Genomic DNA, 17081 nt, shown 5'->3' on the forward strand with positions numbered 1-17081 from the left:
CATTGAGTGTGATGGACACTGCTGCCAACTACACGTACAGGATAGAGGTTGTCAGTGGAACCTCTGGCTGGAACGAGACGTCCAACGTCACCCGAGCTGAAATCAGAGAGCTGCTCCCTGGGACAATGTACAACTTCACAGTGTTTGCTGTAGCCAGTGATGGTCAGACTGAAGGAGAAGGAAAGCCCATAAGCCAGTATACAAGTAAGGAAATGGTGCCTTTGAGTTGCAAGTAATTTGGGAGCTTGTCCCAAATTGTCCTGCTTTGTTACCGTGGGCTTCCAACCTTGTACTGTGTCCATGGTGACGTTGCTTTGCTCCAGGTGCCTGAATTCCAGGCGCCCTCCAGTACAAAGGGAAGGGCCTGAGGTGGTGTCTGTGTGTGTGTGCCCTGCCTGTGAAGCAGGGCTTTCTTCAGCGTGGCTGCTCAAGGCTATGTAGAGATCCAGCTGCCACAACAAGGTGACTTCCTCTAGTCCTGAGGGCTGAGCAGGGCCCCTAGAACGCTTGAGGGAGCAGGGTATTGCAGCTCCTCCCAAAGAGCATGGTGTGCAGGGCTGTGCTGGCCAGGGTCACAGAGGCCTTTTGCTCTTAAGGGTTGTTTTGAGCTCTTTGCAGAGCCCCTGGCCTGTGGCTCCTGTGTGCTGTGGCAGTGCCCACAGCCACATTGTCGAGCGTGGTGCCGTTTCTGTAGACTTTGCACCATGGCTCCTCCTTCCCAGGTCAGAAGGACAGAGGGGAGGGGATCTTTCTTTGGGTCTAGCTCAGGGGTGGAAATGGAACGGGGAACATCCCTACAAAGCCATTAGAAGCAGTGTGTCGTGGAGCTGCTGCTGAGCAGGTCAGCTTGTCTAAGTGCCTCTCTGCCTAGCGTTGGTGCTGAGGCAGGCTCACAGACAGCCCCAGGGCAGGTCAGCTGCTGGACCTGCTCGAGGAGGCCGTTGCCTTCTGCTGCTGCTGAGGACAGGCTGGGCTGAAGGACTCAGGGACTTGTGGGTGCAATATTGGGTTAACCAACCAAGATTAAACTGCATTCTGCTTCCTTCCCTGAGTTTTGTGTGTTTCTCTGTCTGGAAACACACTGTGGAAACAAATAATTTTAGCAAGTGAAACGAAATAAAGACAGTTATGCCCAAGAACTGCTGTGGCCTTTCCAGAGAGGCCCCAGCATGAATGCTTAAAATTGGTTCTGTAGAAGTGCTGCTTGGCTAGAAGTAATGCTCGTTCTATGAGTATAGGGAGTAGGGAAATGTGGCTGTGGCTTTTTGTATTTCTCCCTCTTGACAGGTTGTTGTCTTGCTGTTCACAGAGCCCAGCCCAGTCCAGAATCTCGAGGCAGAATATGTTGGCATGACTTCTGTGAGCCTGACATGGATGGTGATGGACACTGCTGCCAACTCCTACACATACAGGATAGAGGTTGTCAGTGGAACCTCTGGCTGGAACGAGACGTCCAACGTCACCCGAGCTGAAATCAGAGAGCTGCTCCCTGGGACAATGTACAACTTCACAGTGTTTGCAGTGGCCAGTGATGGTCAGACTGAAGGAGAAGGAGAGACCATAAGCCAGTATACAAGTAAGTCAAGGTTTCTTGCAGCCTTGTTTTTGTTGGGCTGTATGTTGCTGTGCAGCTCAGGGCTCTGCCTGTGCAAGGGCTGTAGGTCAGTCCTGTTGTAGGCAGAGGTGATGTTTTGACCCTGGAGCTGGAGTTGGTCAGTGTGCCAAGTGTGGGATGTTGAAGTGCAGAAGCAGCATTGATAGAAAACTCCTGGTGGCATTTGTCCCCAAGGCTGGCAATGCAGGGAAGAGATTTTTTTTTCCCCCAGGACCTTTTTCTCCCAAATTTGGGAAAGGGGGTTGCATTCATTTCTTAGAGAATGGAGACTGTGGATTGTTATTGTTAGGGGCTCCCACACAGAGCATGTTGTGCTAGGGGAACTTCTGTGATTTGGGGTCTGGGCTGCAGCAGGAGAGTGAGCTTTAGGCAGCTCTGGTTCAGGAGAACTGCTTTGGCCATCCTGCACCTTGCCATGTTGAGTATCAAAAGTCTTGACACGTGGTGTTGGAGGGACCCTTTTGGAGCTGGCCTGCAAGGCTGCAGCCCAGCCTGGTCATTCCACAGGTGTATCTGAAAGAAAGCAGGTGCCTGTTCCTCTCACTTGTGTTGTCCTGAAACATTTCAAGAGGGACAGAGGTTTACTTGAGAGACTCCAGTGTAGGGCTATGAGGATGACTGGGGGACTGGAACACCTGCCCTGTGAGGAGAGGCTGAGAGACCTGGGGCTTCTTAGTCTGGAGAAGAGAAGACTTTGGGGGGGGGTCTAATTCATGTGTACAAACATATGAGGGCTGAGTGTCAAGAAGAAAGAGGCAACCTCTTCTCACTTGTGCCCTGTGATAGGACAAGGGGCAATGGTCACAAGCTGGAGCACAGGAAGTTCCACCTCAACATGAGGAAGAACTTCTTTACTGTAAGGGTTCCAGAGCACTGGAACAGGCTCCCCAGGGAGGTTGTGGAGTCTCCTTGGAGACTTTTAAGACCCATCTGGATGGGTTCCTGTGTGACCTGCCCTAGACTGGATGGTCCTGCTCTGGCAGGGGGGTTGGACTCCATGATCTCTGGAGGTCCCTTCCAATTCCCTAACATTCTGTGATTCTGTGGTGCCTGCATGTGTGCTCCTACCTTTCCAGCTGATTCCCAAAAGCCTGTCCTGTGCTGCCTGACTGCAGTGGCTGCTTGCCCTGTTTTCAGTGTGCACTGGCCACAGGGTGCCAGGGAGAGGGGCTTTGGAGATGGGTCTGCCATGGGAGTGAGCACAGGGCACGAGGGCTGCAGAAGGAGCAGCGTGCCTGGGGCACCCTCTGTTCTTCCAGTGATACTTCTTCTTCCTTACTCTTTGCTGTGCAGAGATACACTACCACTGTCTTTCCTCTCCACTCTTCTGTCCTTCCTGCCCACTTCTCTGGATTGCCAGGGGAATCCCTGGAAGTTGCTGGCTCGGTGGTGACCTGTGCTCCTGCTTTTCAATGTGCAGTGAAGAGGAGTTGTACTTGAGATGCTGCTTCCTCATTTTTCTGTTACCCAGCCATTGATGCAAAAGCCTCCAGGAGCAGCTGGTGATGATGTTGGGGTGCTCCTGCACTCTGAACAGTGTGTGATGGGAAGAGAGTGAAGTAGTGGTGTGCCTGTGTCTGTTCTGTGTATGTGAGCAGATGTTGTTGCAGGCTGACAGGTTGTTGTCTTGCCTTTCCCAGAGCCCAGCCCAGTCCAGAATCTCAAGGCAGAATATGTTGGCATGACTTCTGTCATCTTGACATGGATGGTGATGGACACTGCTGCCAACTACACGTACAGGATAGAGGTTGTCAATGGAACCTCTGGCTGGAACGAGACGTCCAACGTCACCCGAGCTGAAATCAGAGAGCTGCTCCCTGGGACAATGTACAACTTCACAGTGTTTGCAGTGGCCAGTGATGGTCAGACTGAAGGAGAAGGAGAGACCATAAGCCAGTGTACAAGTAAGTCAAGGTTTCTTGCAACCCTTTTCTTGGTGGGCTGTATGTTGCTGTGCAGCTCAGGGCTCTGCCTGCCTGCCCAGGGCTGTAATTCAGTGCTGTTGCAGGCAGAGGTGCTGAGCTTTGCCTGCCTGCAGTCAGAGGTGTTGTGTGGAAGAGGGTTAGCTTTCTATTGAAAAACAAAGTAAAGCAATCCCCCTCCAAAGCAGCTGTTGTTGGATGTGGTCACCTAGGCCTGTGACACAGTGAAGGGACTCTTCCCAAGAACGTGCTTCACTCGCCTGGGATTTGTGTGGGCAGTTTTGCTGTCTGCATTTTGTGGAGGATGGGGGCCTCAGACCCTGATTTCAGAGCACTCCCACAGAGAAAGTGTGTTGTGCCCAGAGAATTTGTGTGGCTGGGGCCTCTGGCTGCCACTGGGCTGCAGCAGAAGAGTGAGCTCAGGGCACAAGGAGTGGTGAAGGAGCAGGGTGCTTGGGTCATCACCTCTCTTCCTCTTCTAGTGGTATTTGATGTTCCTTCCCTTTTGCTGTGCTCAGACACACCACCATCTGCTTTCTACTTCCCCTGCAACCTCGTCTCTTTGCTGGCCACACCTATGAATTCTCAAGCAAAATCCTGGGGATGCTGGCACTGTGGTGACCTGTGCTCCTGCTCTGGAGTGTCAAAAGGAGATGAATCCCCCTCAGAGTGACTGTTCTGCAGTTCTCTCTCAGCTCCCTGTTGGTGCAAAAGCCTCCAGGAGCAGCTGGTGATGATGTTGGGGTGCTCCTGCACTCTGAACAGTGTGTGATGGGAAGAGAGTGAAGTCGTGGTGTGCCTGTGTCTGTTCTGTGTATGTGAGCAGATGTTGTTGCAGGCTGACAGGTTGTTGTCTTGCCTTTTCCAGAGCCCAGCCCAGTCCAGAATCTCGAGGCAGAATATGTTGGCATGACTTCTATCACCTTAAGGTGGGCAGTGGACAACACCAGTTCCAACCCCTACACGTACAGGATAGAGGTTGTCAATGGAACCTCTGGCTGGAACGAGACGTCCAACGTCACCCGAGCTGAAATCAGAGAGCTGCTCCCTGGGACAATGTACAACTTCACAGTGTTTGCAGTGGCCAGTGATGGTCAGACTGAAGGAGAAGGAGAGACCATAAGCCTGTGTACAGGTAAGGAGACAGTGCCTGTGTACAGGTGAGTGGCAGTTTCTTGCAGCCCCATTTCTGGTGGGCTGTATCTTGCTGTGCAGCTCAGGGCTCTTGCTACTCCAGGTTGAAACACGTGTTGTTTCAGGCAGAAGTGCTGCACATGGCCTGCCTGCCCTCAGCGACCCTCACTTCTGGCAGGGGTTTCTGGGGGTGGTGCTGTTGCCTTCTCCTTCCTGTGAATGAGGCCCTCGGGCCCTTCCTTTGAAGGTCTGCCATGGAGCATGCTGGGCCTGGGGCAAATGCCCCTTTGGAGGGCCTCAGCTGGGCTGTGGGCAGCACTGGGCTGTGGGCAGCACTGGGCTGTGTGCCTCTCGGCCACGCTGCAGGAGAAGGCTGAGGCACTCCTGTGTTCTCCTGGTGGGTGTTGTGATCATTTTTCCCCCTTGTTGTGAGTTTGTGCTGCTGTGGAGCACAGGTATTTCTAACTGCACCAACAAGACAGCGATCCAAAGTCACTGTCCCTTCTCCAGAAGCCAGACACTCAGTGTCACCAGAGCTGTTGTTACAGACATATACCCTGGAACTTTCTATAATTTCACTGTGTTGCAGGAGTAGCTGACAGTGTTACTGAAGGAAAAGAAATATTCATAAAATGCAGTACAAATAGGTCTTAGTCACATCTGTCTTTTAACTAAATCTGTTTCTTCTGGATTTTGCTTATCCTTAGTTTCTTAAATTAATAGCCCTTTTTAATAACAATTTAATCCATGAGTCTTGTACCTCTGTGTTTGGAAGTACCAAATCCTTATCAAGAGAGAAAATAAATTTGCTGTGTGTTACAATTGCAGAAGCTGCAAAACTTGGCCTTTGAGACCAGAACTCTTAGGAGACAGTCAGTTTAGAGGGACCTTTCTTCTCAGTGTTACTGCTACATTAACATTTTAAATATCTTTTTCTATCTAGTGATAAGATTGCATTTTTTGTATTGCATCCTGTAGGACTCACACAAACTGACATGTAGTTGCTGTCTTAAGGATGACTGCTGCTGTGCTCTCAGTGCATGGAGCTTTTGTTTGCTTTCTTACTTCTTGGCTACTGAGAGTTTTATGTCATTATAGAGGGAGTTAGTGTCAATCTACATCTACTCAAATAACATTTTTAGAGTAGTGGTGTTCAATGGTTGAACGGTGTTTGGAAAACTTAGCTGATCTGGACAGATACTCAATGTGAATTTTCTCAGCAAAGCTGCCTGCAGAGGAGTTAGAGAGCACAGAAGAGGTCTGTGTACTTAGTGTGCAACTTATGCCTCTTCCTCATGGGGTAGCAAGTCCTTCTGGGCCATGGCTTCATCTTTTCCAAAGTGGAAAGAACTTCAACAAATGTTTATACACAGGGCAGCTTTTTCCATTTACTGCAGTACTTGATTTCTTACTCCTTTCTTTTATTATTATTCTTATCTTTCTTTTCTCCAGTTCCTGCCTCAGTGAACTCGTTTCAGTGTGAATCAGTGGCCAAGCAGTCTTCCCTACTGCTGAAGTGGCAGTGTCCTTCTGGTAACAATTCTGGCTTCAAAATTAAAATATTTAATGATACCTGGGAAAAAGAAGTCCAGGCTGGATCCTGTGTGAGGGAAGGCTCCGAGGAAACCTTCGAAGCAACATCTTTGGATTATTTCAGCACCTATAATGTTACTGTTGCAACTCTTTCAGCTCTTTCTGAAAGCCCTCCAGTGCAGGAGCTGTGTAATACGAGCATTACTGGTAAGCATTATGATTTGAGCATGAAAGATATTCATAGGACCAGAATATTAACTTCCTGAGTGCAGAATGCTAAACTGGATTATCAGCCTACAGATCATGAACAAGACACTACATTCATGCAAAGTCTACTGTGGTGCACAATAAAATGAACAGCATCAGTATTACAGCATTTCCTTGCTTGGAAAACTTTTCTTTATCAGTCATTAAGTAATGAAAAATGTTTCTGTTTATAGACCCGCCTGCTCCAAGCAAAGCTCCTGTAGTCAAGGCAGTCAGTCACAGCTCCTTGTCTGTTGAATTCTCTGATTTTGAATCAGTGAATGGACCATTAAAAGCCTATGCAGTAATGATCACAACAGAAGAACAAGGTAAGATGTCATGATACTATTTTGTAGGCATTTGAAACAACTCCTCATCACTGTTTTAAACTCTAAATAGGTGTTATGTGGATGCAGAAAAAGCTGACTCGGTATTTTCAGTCACCTTTCAAAAGTCATGAAGCAAATACATTGCTTGAAGTCAGGTCACTGTTTTCAGACAGACACTATTTTCACTCAGCCTTACTTGCAGTAAGATAGTTAAAAAAAAAAGCTGTTTTCCTTTTACTTACCAGACTATTAACAGAGAGAGGTGGGGTGCAGGTGGAAAGCTTGAAGAGCTTTGTCAGCATTACATGCCATGGGAGGCTGAATGCCAGGGAAAGCTCTTTAAAGCATCAAAACAGAGAAATGTCTTTAATTGGTGAATGGCTAGTGATCAGTCATAACGTTAAGGAGCTCACCTTTGCAGTGAAGGTTCTGGTTGAACTTCATTTCTGCCAGTGCAGGAGGAATAAAGCAGCTAATGGAGATAGGTTCCCCCACGTGGGAGCTGGCATTCACACTTCTCCTCTGTCTTAACACTGGAAATTCATCTTGAGGCAGTTTGACTGCAGAACTCTCCTCTCTTTTTCCAAGCAGTGTATGTCCAAGAAGTGCCCCTATATCTGTGTCTGTCTATCTATGTCTGTAGTACATCAGTGCAGAAAACTTGTATTTTTCCCATACCTGTTCAGCTGCCCCCAAGCTGCTGTTGTGTCAGTCTCTGCACACAGCACCAGCTCTGCTTGTGCCATCAGCCAGTCCTCTTTAGTCTCAATGGCATTCAGCACGTTCTTCTGTGTGGTTTTGATTGCCAGGTATCCAAGAAAGAGGACTTTGACAGGAGCAGAAAAGCATCCTTACAGCCAAGCATCACTTCAGCTTTATCCTGTTGAAACAGCTTTAATATGCTCAAGATGTGTTTGTCTTAAACCAGACATCACTACCTTTGGGCAGGCAGAGGAGGCTTTATTCAGTTGGGAAGCAGTGGTGTCTAAGGCTGAGATGTCCTAGGGTGATATTCCAGACATCCACAAGGAGCTCCAGATGTAACCTGGGCTGTGTGTCCTTTTGGAATGGAAAGTATGGACCAGGCAAGATTTGGGATGTATCTCAGATAGTATTGAACACCCATTTCTAGGCATCTGAGTTAATTGCAACCTCAGCTGCTTCTAGTGTAATGCCACTAGCAATTCAGAAGAGCTCTTGCACCCTGTTCCTGCAGTCATAGTTGGTGAGAACTTTGTTCCTGGTGGCAGTTGGCCACCAGCTCCCTGGTGGCAAATGAAATCTTGTCTGTACAACCCTAGAAAACTTACTAGAACTTTGTCACCTTTCAGAGCTCCTACAAGGCTTCTCCTTTCTAAAGGTGAATTCAATACTGTATCTGCTTAGAAGGAGCCTTTAGGTTTGCATAGGCAGTCAGCAGAGAGCAAGGTATTCCACTGCAGTCAAATGAGCCAGGCTCTTCTTCCTCCTGCAGCACTTCGAGTCTCTACATCAGTTTACTTGAGTTATTGTACAACTGGTTATTTGAGCTGGTTTATTATCTTAGGTCATATGTGCCTTAACTGTATAATCCACCTCGAGTTTCTAGGATTCATCTTCTACCAAGAGGCACTGTAAAGTGATGCTGTTCTGCTGATGCTATCACTGACTGCTCTAGCTCTTAAGTCTCCTGGAAGAGAAACTTCTGAGCACTGTTTTGTCCAGTGCTTGTCAAGAAAAGGCAGAAAATAACTCTTTAATTTCTTAGGGTTTAGATGTGAGACTTCTTGTAAGCCATAGGAAGGAAGTAAGGTCAGGATGAGTTTAGTGTCACCCTGAGTGAGCCTTGATGCTGTTTGGGTAGCACAGTGTCACCAAATACCAACTGACTTTTTCTACACTGTCTGCGTTGTGCTTTCTACGTGTGATGGTTGATAGAGTGCTTAGGGACATGAGTGACTTGTCTGGTGAAGGCTGTCCACAGGGACACCAGAATCCACCACTGACACCTTACAGAGAAGCTCCCCTGTACATGGTGGAAGTAAAACCAGAAGGAGATTGCAACAAATAACACTGGGGAGTAGGGAGGCAGTTCAGTAGATTGCAGTGCAGGAGAAGAGGTTTGTAGATTCTGTGGCCCTCAGCCTTTCATTCCAGGCAGTATTTCTGGAGTAATGGCAGCTGTGATGTGACCACATGAGGCACTGTGCTGACTGATCCAGAATGGGGGATGCTGTGTACCAAACATATCCCTGTTTTTTCCTGAAGGTTGCAGGTCTTTGGAGTCTAAGCTGAACAACACGTACAAAGATTTCAAGAAGAAGACGACAGTAACCTATGTAACATATGTCATAGACACAGAGCAGGCAAAATCACCTTCCTTCCACTCTCAGGATGGCACGAACGTCGTTAACGTAGGCAAGGGAAACACAGTGTATGGCTACGAGAACGGGCCCTTGATCCCACTGGGCTCATACAGGTATTTATTCCAAACCACTGGTTAATGCTGCTGCAGCTGAAATCTAAAAGATAATGTAGTGAAAAGATTACAGATCTTGCTTAAGGCTGTTAAAAGCATGTAACGTTCCTGTTGGCTGTTTGTTTTTTCTCCTTCTTCCCAGGGCGAGTGTTGCAGGGTTCACTAACATTACCTTCACTGTGGCCAACATCATTGTGGGGGAAGAGAGCTACGTATCGTTTTCACCCTGTTCTGAGGCAGTTTTGCTACCCCAGGATCCAGGTATGGTTCATGTCAAATACAGAACTGGCAGCTTGGCACATGCACAGCATGTGGAGACACCTTCATTATGGCAAGTCTCAAAACAGCAAAGCACCTCTTGGTTCCTCTGTGACAATCTGTCTTTCCAGCTTTGCAGTGACACTGCTCTGTCAGTTCATGCCTTGCTAGCTCTCAGGTGACCTTTTTCCCATGTATGACTTCCACTGTGGAAGTCACCAAAAACATGGCACTGTGAGACTTAGGTACAGAGACAAGTAGTCACAAGCAGCTGATGTTCTAACAGTTCTGGTAAATTAGAAGTGGGTGTACTGGAATGAAAATACTGGTCCTTTAATCCCAATTTTTTATTAGTTTATCAATGTGGGTTTATTATTCTTAGTGAACTTTCAATCCTGGTACTGGCAAAGGACACAGTAAAGAAAAGATGCTTAGTAGAGCAGAGTGTGCTCTGTCTCTTGTGAGGTTCTTCTGTAGCATGTTGATGGAGTTAGATCGTTACCAGGGAGGTACATCAGTAATGAGTAATGCTTGTTCTCCTTTCTCAGGTGTCATTGCTGGAGCTGTTATTGGATGCCTGTTGGCTCTACTGGCTGTAGTGGCTATAGGGGGGTTCATTTTCTGGAGAAGGAGAAGGTAACGTGTGTTTGTTCCTGTGTTTGTCACTTCTGTACCTTGCTGCTAAAAAAGGCTCTCCTTCTGTATACACTTCTGGCATCAGGCTTTAAAATGCATTCTAGTGAAAATCCTGTTACAGTAATTCAGTCAAAGTGAGCAAACATCACAGATTATTGTGCTAAAAGACATATGTAATTGTGTCCTATGTGGTTTTATTTTATATTATCCTTTAATCACATTTTTTTTTAATTAGTCCCTAGCCTGTCACATGAAACTTCCATTCTGAGTTTCCAGAAGCTGATGAGTTGCCTAGGGCTTGAGCTGGTTTCTCAATTACCAATCTTTTCCAAATAATCTGGGATTAAAGAGTCCACAAAGGCTTTTCCCTGCTTCTGGTCATGTAGTACATCCTTTCTAAAGAATTGGCTGTATGGCCCTTAGTCCAATTTTCTGAGTTTCTTTGAACTGCAGTTATTTTTACAAGCATGTCCAGTAGCTGTGGACAATAATGAGAAGAGCTTCCTTCAAAGCTAGGAGCAGTTATTTTCATTCAGTACCACTGGCACATCCCTGCTGAGCACTTGCTGTAGGGACGCTGGGTTAGTAGGAACTCTGGAGATGTTAGCTAGTGATGCAGATTCCTCAGGGCTACTGCTTCCACCAAGCTACGTGCTTTGTGTTCAGGTCTCTGGCCCCAACAGAAAGAAATGGGCCCGTTGCACATCTCTGGATGATGGGTGGGGTGTTTTGTTCTTACTCCAGGTGTAAGGTTTGCCTCCAGAGGGGCTTTCTTGCACAGAACGAGCAAAGATCCTTTAAAAGAAATTGTTCTGGACAGGCACAGGAAATAGCTGTTAGCAGAAGTCTCATATGGATTCCATTAAATTCCACTGTGGACCTATTGTGTTGTTTTCTTTCTCCTTATAGGAAAGATAAAAGAAATACTGAAGTGTCCTTTTCTCCAATTAAGTAAGTCCACATCCTTTCACACATTGTTTTCTGAGCTCAGGTGACATTTGCAAAACTTGCTCTGAACATGTTTTCTTGTTTTCTGTGCAGTTTAATATAGAACTATTCAGTCTTAATTCCTCATGGGATTTGAAGGCTCCAGCCTGTGGGCTAGAAATAGTCATGTTGATTGAGACTTGTAGAGCTGCCGTAGGGATTGGAGTCCTTGCTTCATGAAGTGCTAGGAGACACACAAGTACTCCACACAGTTTTGAGAACAGGAGGTTTGAAGAAGACAATCCAGCACAGTTCTGCACTGTGGCCTGAACTCTCCTTTGCTTTAGAAGGACTTTGTGCTGAGCCATTCACTCAAATGACGTTGATATTGTACAAGCTGTGGCTGTGGGAGGGGATCCACAACAAATGGGAAGCCACAGGCAGTGCACTCAAATCATCTTACTGCTCTTGCACCAGTTTTTGTGCTGATGGAAAGGCATGGCCAGAGCATCCCATGGAGTCCCACTGGGGTGGGTTTGATAGTTGACATAAACACACCAGGGGATGGGGCCAAGGTGGTGGGGGTACAGAAGTGGCTGAGTGATGCCTTCTGTGATGTTCTTCCCCTGAAGGATGTGCTGGATTCCCCTTGGTTTAACAGATGCTATGCCTGATATGCTGTCCCTTTTAAACTCACAGCTTTGTGGCTGCTACTAACAGTCGTGCATTTGTTGTTAGATTCACACAGTGAAAAATACAGCTGCATGTGTCTAATCAACCTTTTTTTCTTCCCCCCACCCTCCCCTGAAGAATCAAGAAGTAAGTAAAGCACACTTTCTAACACATTAACTAAATTCATGGTTTATTTCCCTAATACCAGTTACCAATACATGGCTTTTGTCATTTTAGATCTAAAATGATTAAAGTGGAGAACTTTGAGTCCTACTTTAAGAAGCAGCAAGCTGACTCCAACTGTGGTTTTGCTGAAGAGTATGAGGTATGTGCCTGCAGTGGAGAGAGCTTCATGACAAATATTCTTGGAAAGGCAAATTAGCTGCCCCATGGAGTGTGCACGAGCCTTACTGAAGGGGAAGAGAAGGGACCTTTTTATCCAGATCACTAAGGTGCATCCATGGCCTTCCTTTCCCTCATTCAGTTGAAGTGCACGATAAACACTTCACATCCTGAGCTGTTCTCTCTACCTGTGAGTTTATAGCACGGCCTGCTGGTCAGAGCTCCCCCAGGGACAGTACAGAGTTAGCCTAGGGAAAGCTGTTTAACTTGTATGCACTTTGGGTTTGTGCCTTGGTTTTGGTTTCCTACACAGCAAGACAAGCCTCTTGCTACTATCAGTGACTTTGCCAGCGTGTGGGTGGTGTGATTTCCAACCACACCTGTGAGTAGCTCGAAGGAGCAGTTGAAGAAGCAGCAGTTATGATTTGCTTAGTGACCATAAGTGTTTTTCTATGAGATGTGCTGAAGCTCAGTTACAAGGTACAGAAGACAGGAACCAAGTGTCAGTGAGGACTCTGTGTTGTCGTGTCTGCTGTTCAAGAGCCTCGTTGCTTATTGTCTTCTCAAAGCAATTAACTGACTTTCTTCTTCTTTCCAGATCCCATTCTGTCCCTTTGAGTGTACTTTGCAGGCTGGTGTTCTGCCTTCCTCTCAGATTTTGCTTCCCTCAGTCCTTTCCTCCCTGTAATGCCTGCAGAGCTGAAGTGGTTCACTGCCTCGGGGTCAGAATGTGTGTGCTGGTGACATCTCTCCTGTGGATTTCTGGGCTTTGAAAACTCATCTCTGGGTTTTTAACACACTGCTCTTCCTACATTCTATATTAATCCCTTCTCTATCAGGCTTGCCCCTGCCACCCTCCCACTTTGTATAAAACATGATTTCACACTGGAATGTGTCTACTTTGACAGCAAAGGCCAGGAGTGTTTGGAGTATTTGTCTGTTTCAGTCATGTGTTTCTGTATGGTTCCTAAATCAGAAACTGCTCACCAGTCCTCCTTTTATTGTAGGAACTCAAGTCTGCTGGTGTTCATCAGCCCAAATTTGCTGCTGAACTTGTTGAGAACAGGGGAAAAAATAGATACAACAATGTCTTACCATGTGAGTTACTCCTTTGGTTTTGCATCTTCTGCAGGTTGAGTTTTTAGGTGGAAAACCTTGGGTTTGGCTAATCTGGCATGACTAGTAGCCAAAGGTTTCAAAGAGGGTTTAACGTCACCAGTTTCCAAATGAGTGTGGGCTGCTGCTTTCCCCAGATCACTGTCTAAGCAAACCTAAAGAGCTTTCCCTCAAGAATGTTCCTTAAAGTTCCCAAACTTTCCCACAAGAAAGCTCCTTAAAGAACTTTCCTTTAATTAAACAATTTTCCATTTGTGAGAACCTCGCAGTCCAGACAGCAAAAACAAAGAGTTTTTTGGCTGGTTGACCACAGGCAGATAGATGTGCAGAGTGATGAGAAAAATGAAGAGCCTGCTGGGCAGACTCTGGAAGGGTCTGTGGGCACCCCAGCACAGCAGAGCATCAGGAGACCCTGCAGGGCAACCAGTGACCAGCTCTGGGAGATGCTGTGGAGGAAAAACATCAGCTGTGCTGGCAGCATGAGACAAACTGTTTTTCTCTAGTAATTAAAGCTTATAGTAAATTGTGTTTGATTAAAAAACACATAAATATGGAAAAACAAACCCTATTTCAAAAAAACCCAATCTGTGTTTAGTATTCTGAATCTTCATCATGGCCACTCATTTTTCTGAAAGCTCTCATTATGAAAATTCTTAACTAATGCTATTTATGATTCATAAAGCTATATTCTTATTCTTAAAATGCACATTGTTCTAAACCACCTTTTATTTAGGAACTGTGTTTTAGATAAACAGTATTTTGCTGAAAGATTCTCATTCTAAAGTTCCTAATTCTCTTTTCCTTTTTCTTTCTGCAGATGATATTTCTCGTGTGAAACTTTCCAGTCAAAGCTCTGTGACTGATGATTATATTAATGCAAACTATATGCCTGTAAGTTGCTTCATTAGTTGAAATGAAGTACAATTTGTATTTTTATGATGTAGGCTTAGTAGTTGATAATGATGCTTAAAATCAGGTTTTGATGTCTCATTGATGCAGGGGTGTGTGTGTGTGTGTGTATAGTTTTTTGGTTTATAGTGTTTTGTTCTTTTTCTCCTTAGGGCTATAACTCCAAGAAGGCATTCATTGCTGCACAGGGTCCTCTGCCCAACACAATAGATGATTTCTGGCGCATGATTTGGGAAAAGAATATCTACTCTATTGTTATGTTGACAAAATGTGTTGAACAAGCCCGGGTATGTTTAATAAGAACTGAACTTCCTCTTGAAGACAGTTGCATCTCTTCTAATTTTGCTGTTACCCTAGTAGACTGGAGACTGACCACTTCAACCATCCACTTACTGGAAGATTGTTTTATTTCTTTCTTTATTTTTTTTAATCTTTTTCTGTTTTTATCTGATGACTGCCAGAGTAGATTTCTCTCAGGAGGGTTGTGGAATCACTGTCTTTAAGGGTGGGCTCTTCTCCCTAAAGACTGATTTTGGCAGAGCTTCTCCTGCCTGGGACACACCGTTGGGAAGGGTGATGTGCTTTCCAGCCCTGCTTCAGGTGGTGTGTCATTTATAACTCACTGCTGTGTGTAATGTGTCTAATCTCATAACTCTCTTCTTAGACAAAATGTGAGCAATACTGGCCAGACAAACAATCCAAGAGCTATGGTGACATCATTGTGACAATGGTCTCAGAGGTGGTCCTGCCAGAATGGACAATAAGGGACTTCACTGTAGAAAAGGTGTGTACCCACTCGGATGCTGGTTGTCTGTGTATGAGTATCTGTAGAAGTGGTTTATTGTGTCACTGTGATTTCACAGGTCAAGCAACACTGGAGTGACAGAATATAATAATTTCAGTAAAACAGAATCAAATTCTAAGTTATCTGAGGGAAAAGTGGTTTGTTTTAGTTTGAGGCTTTGAATGGATCGATCTGCGTTCTGCCAAAAGTCTGATTTAAAATCTTTGACATTACTTAAGAACAATGAGATTCCTCTGATATTTACATGTATTAATTTGTTCCTATGCCCTGGCTTCTCACAACGATATCTTAGTACCTCCTCCAGAGCTGGGAATGAGTTGTCAGTGAGACCCTCCCTGTGGCAGAAAGGGATCTGCCAGCAAAATCCATCCTACTAGTGGGAATTACTGATTGCCCCACTGGTGATCCTGCAGCTCCTGTTTCCCTGAGGCTTACCCCAACACTTGTGCTTACACATGTACTTGTGATACCTGCCAGACTGAACAGTTAACCCCATCTCTGTCTGCAGATGTAATGCAGCAGAGATGACCTTGGAGTAAAGTGAAAAGTAAAAGGAAATTATTTCAATGTATTCTCTACCAGAGGGGAGACTGAGAGATCCTTGATCAGCTTACTGCACAGTTTCTAACAGGCATCGTGAGGCTGAGCTTTGCCCAGGACACGTGGCAGGAAGCTCCACTGCTGCTCCTCTGAAGCCAGTTTGATTTTTCTGATGTGTTCCTGTAGAGCAACACGCCGGAGAGCCACACGGTGCGCCAGTTCCATTTCACCTCCTGGCCAGACCACGGGGTGCCAGAGACCACAGACCTTCTCATCAACTTCAGGCACCTTGTTCATGAGTACAGCAGTCAGAATCCAATCGACTCTCCCACTCTGGTGCACTGCAGGTAGGCACAACGTGCTTGTGTTAGGTGTGATTTTATCCTGTGGCTTTTTTAAGAACAGTTCTTTTTCAAAGTGCTTTAAAAAAAGAAACAAGGGAAAGAAGTCCTTTTGCTTAAGGACATGGGTGATTCACCCTGATAAATAAGAACTGTTGCCCTGTGCTTCAGAAATGTGATGATGCTATGCAGGTAGCAAAGTATGTGATACAAAACTTCTTTAGAATAGATCTTCTCTCCTAGCCTGGAAAACTTAGCTGGAAAAGTTGCCTTTTCAAGCACTTTCCTATGTAGTCTTATGAGAGTGGTGAGACCCTGGAATGGGTTGCCCAGGGTGGTGGTTGAGGCCCCATCCCTGGGGGTCTTTAAGGCCAGGCTGGAGGAGGCTCTGGGCAGCCTGATCTAGTGGGAGGTGTCCCTGCTCATGGCAGAGGGGTTGGAACTGGGGGATCCTTGTGGTCCCTTCCAACCCTGACAGATTCTGATCTGTTTTAGCAGAGGACTTTAGAGCCCTAATGGCTCAGTGGTTGGACTTGATGATCTTGGAGGTCCCTTCCAACCTAAAGGATTCTATGATTCTGTGATTCTAAGTGCACAGTTGGGAAGCCCAGAAATGTGTCCTGCCTCCCTCTTGGTGATGGTAAGAACCACCCCTCCGGGCTGCAGAGACTCTAATGCCTGTGCCACTGAGAAGACACAAAGCACCTCCCTAGGTTCAGTGGCGTTTCAGCGGTTGGCAGGGGCGGGGCCGAGCAGTGAGCGCCTGCCCGTGTCGTTGCAGCGCTGGCGTGGGGAGGACGGGGACGTTCATCGCCATCGACCGCCTGATCCAGCAGATGGAGATGGAGAGCGCCGTGGATGTGTACGGGGTGGTCTACGACCTGCGCATGCACCGGCCCCTGATGGTGCAGACCGAGGTGAGGCTGCCCCCACCCCGCAGCCCGCTGCCCGGTGCGCGCCGCGGTCCCGGAAGGGTGGACTCGAGATGTAGCTCAGAATGACAGGAAGATAAGATATTAAGGAGCAATCTGCGGTTGCTCTTTGTTTAACTGCCCTCCTTCCTGCCTCATCTCTTCCCACAAAAGCAGTTGCAGCCAGGGCTGCAGTGTGTCCAGCTGTCTCTGCAGAGAGCTTTGGAGGGCTGGCGTTTGCAGCTGGAAAGAATCAAATCCTGAAAGTGTTTTGTGCAGCTTGTTTTACCCATGTGGGTTTTATCCTTACAGCTGTGAGCCAGAGTAGTCTTGGTGTACAGCTCTGCTTTTGTCTTCCGTGGGGACACACGTGTTCCTGCTGCAGTG

The 17081-nt window shown here is 46.5% G+C and overlaps 1 protein-coding gene across 1 annotated transcript in view; it reads left to right on the forward strand.

The window, feature by feature from the left end:
• Positions 1 to 17081, forward strand: part of LOC103776056 (receptor-type tyrosine-protein phosphatase eta-like) — a gene marked incomplete at its 5' end in the record, with an annotated part of 24335 nt that overhangs the window by 6751 nt on the left and 503 nt on the right. The window contains 18 exon segments of the mRNA XM_008943543.1: positions 26 to 204; positions 1310 to 1576; positions 3256 to 3519; positions 4406 to 4672; positions 6124 to 6411; positions 6645 to 6779; positions 9027 to 9237; positions 9380 to 9498; positions 10044 to 10131; positions 11041 to 11082; positions 11869 to 11877; positions 11968 to 12055; positions 13080 to 13170; positions 14006 to 14079; positions 14250 to 14384; positions 14762 to 14881; positions 15629 to 15789; positions 16565 to 16700. Coding sequence (XP_008941791.1) covers positions 26 to 204; positions 1310 to 1576; positions 3256 to 3519; positions 4406 to 4672; positions 6124 to 6411; positions 6645 to 6779; positions 9027 to 9237; positions 9380 to 9498; positions 10044 to 10131; positions 11041 to 11082; positions 11869 to 11877; positions 11968 to 12055; positions 13080 to 13170; positions 14006 to 14079; positions 14250 to 14384; positions 14762 to 14881; positions 15629 to 15789; positions 16565 to 16700 — 2674 coding nt within the window.

The sequence above is a fragment of the Merops nubicus genome, unplaced genomic scaffold (assembly GCF_000691845.1).
Source record: "Merops nubicus isolate BGI_N331 unplaced genomic scaffold, ASM69184v1 scaffold19967, whole genome shotgun sequence".
NCBI lineage: Eukaryota > Metazoa > Chordata > Aves > Coraciiformes > Meropidae > Merops > Merops nubicus.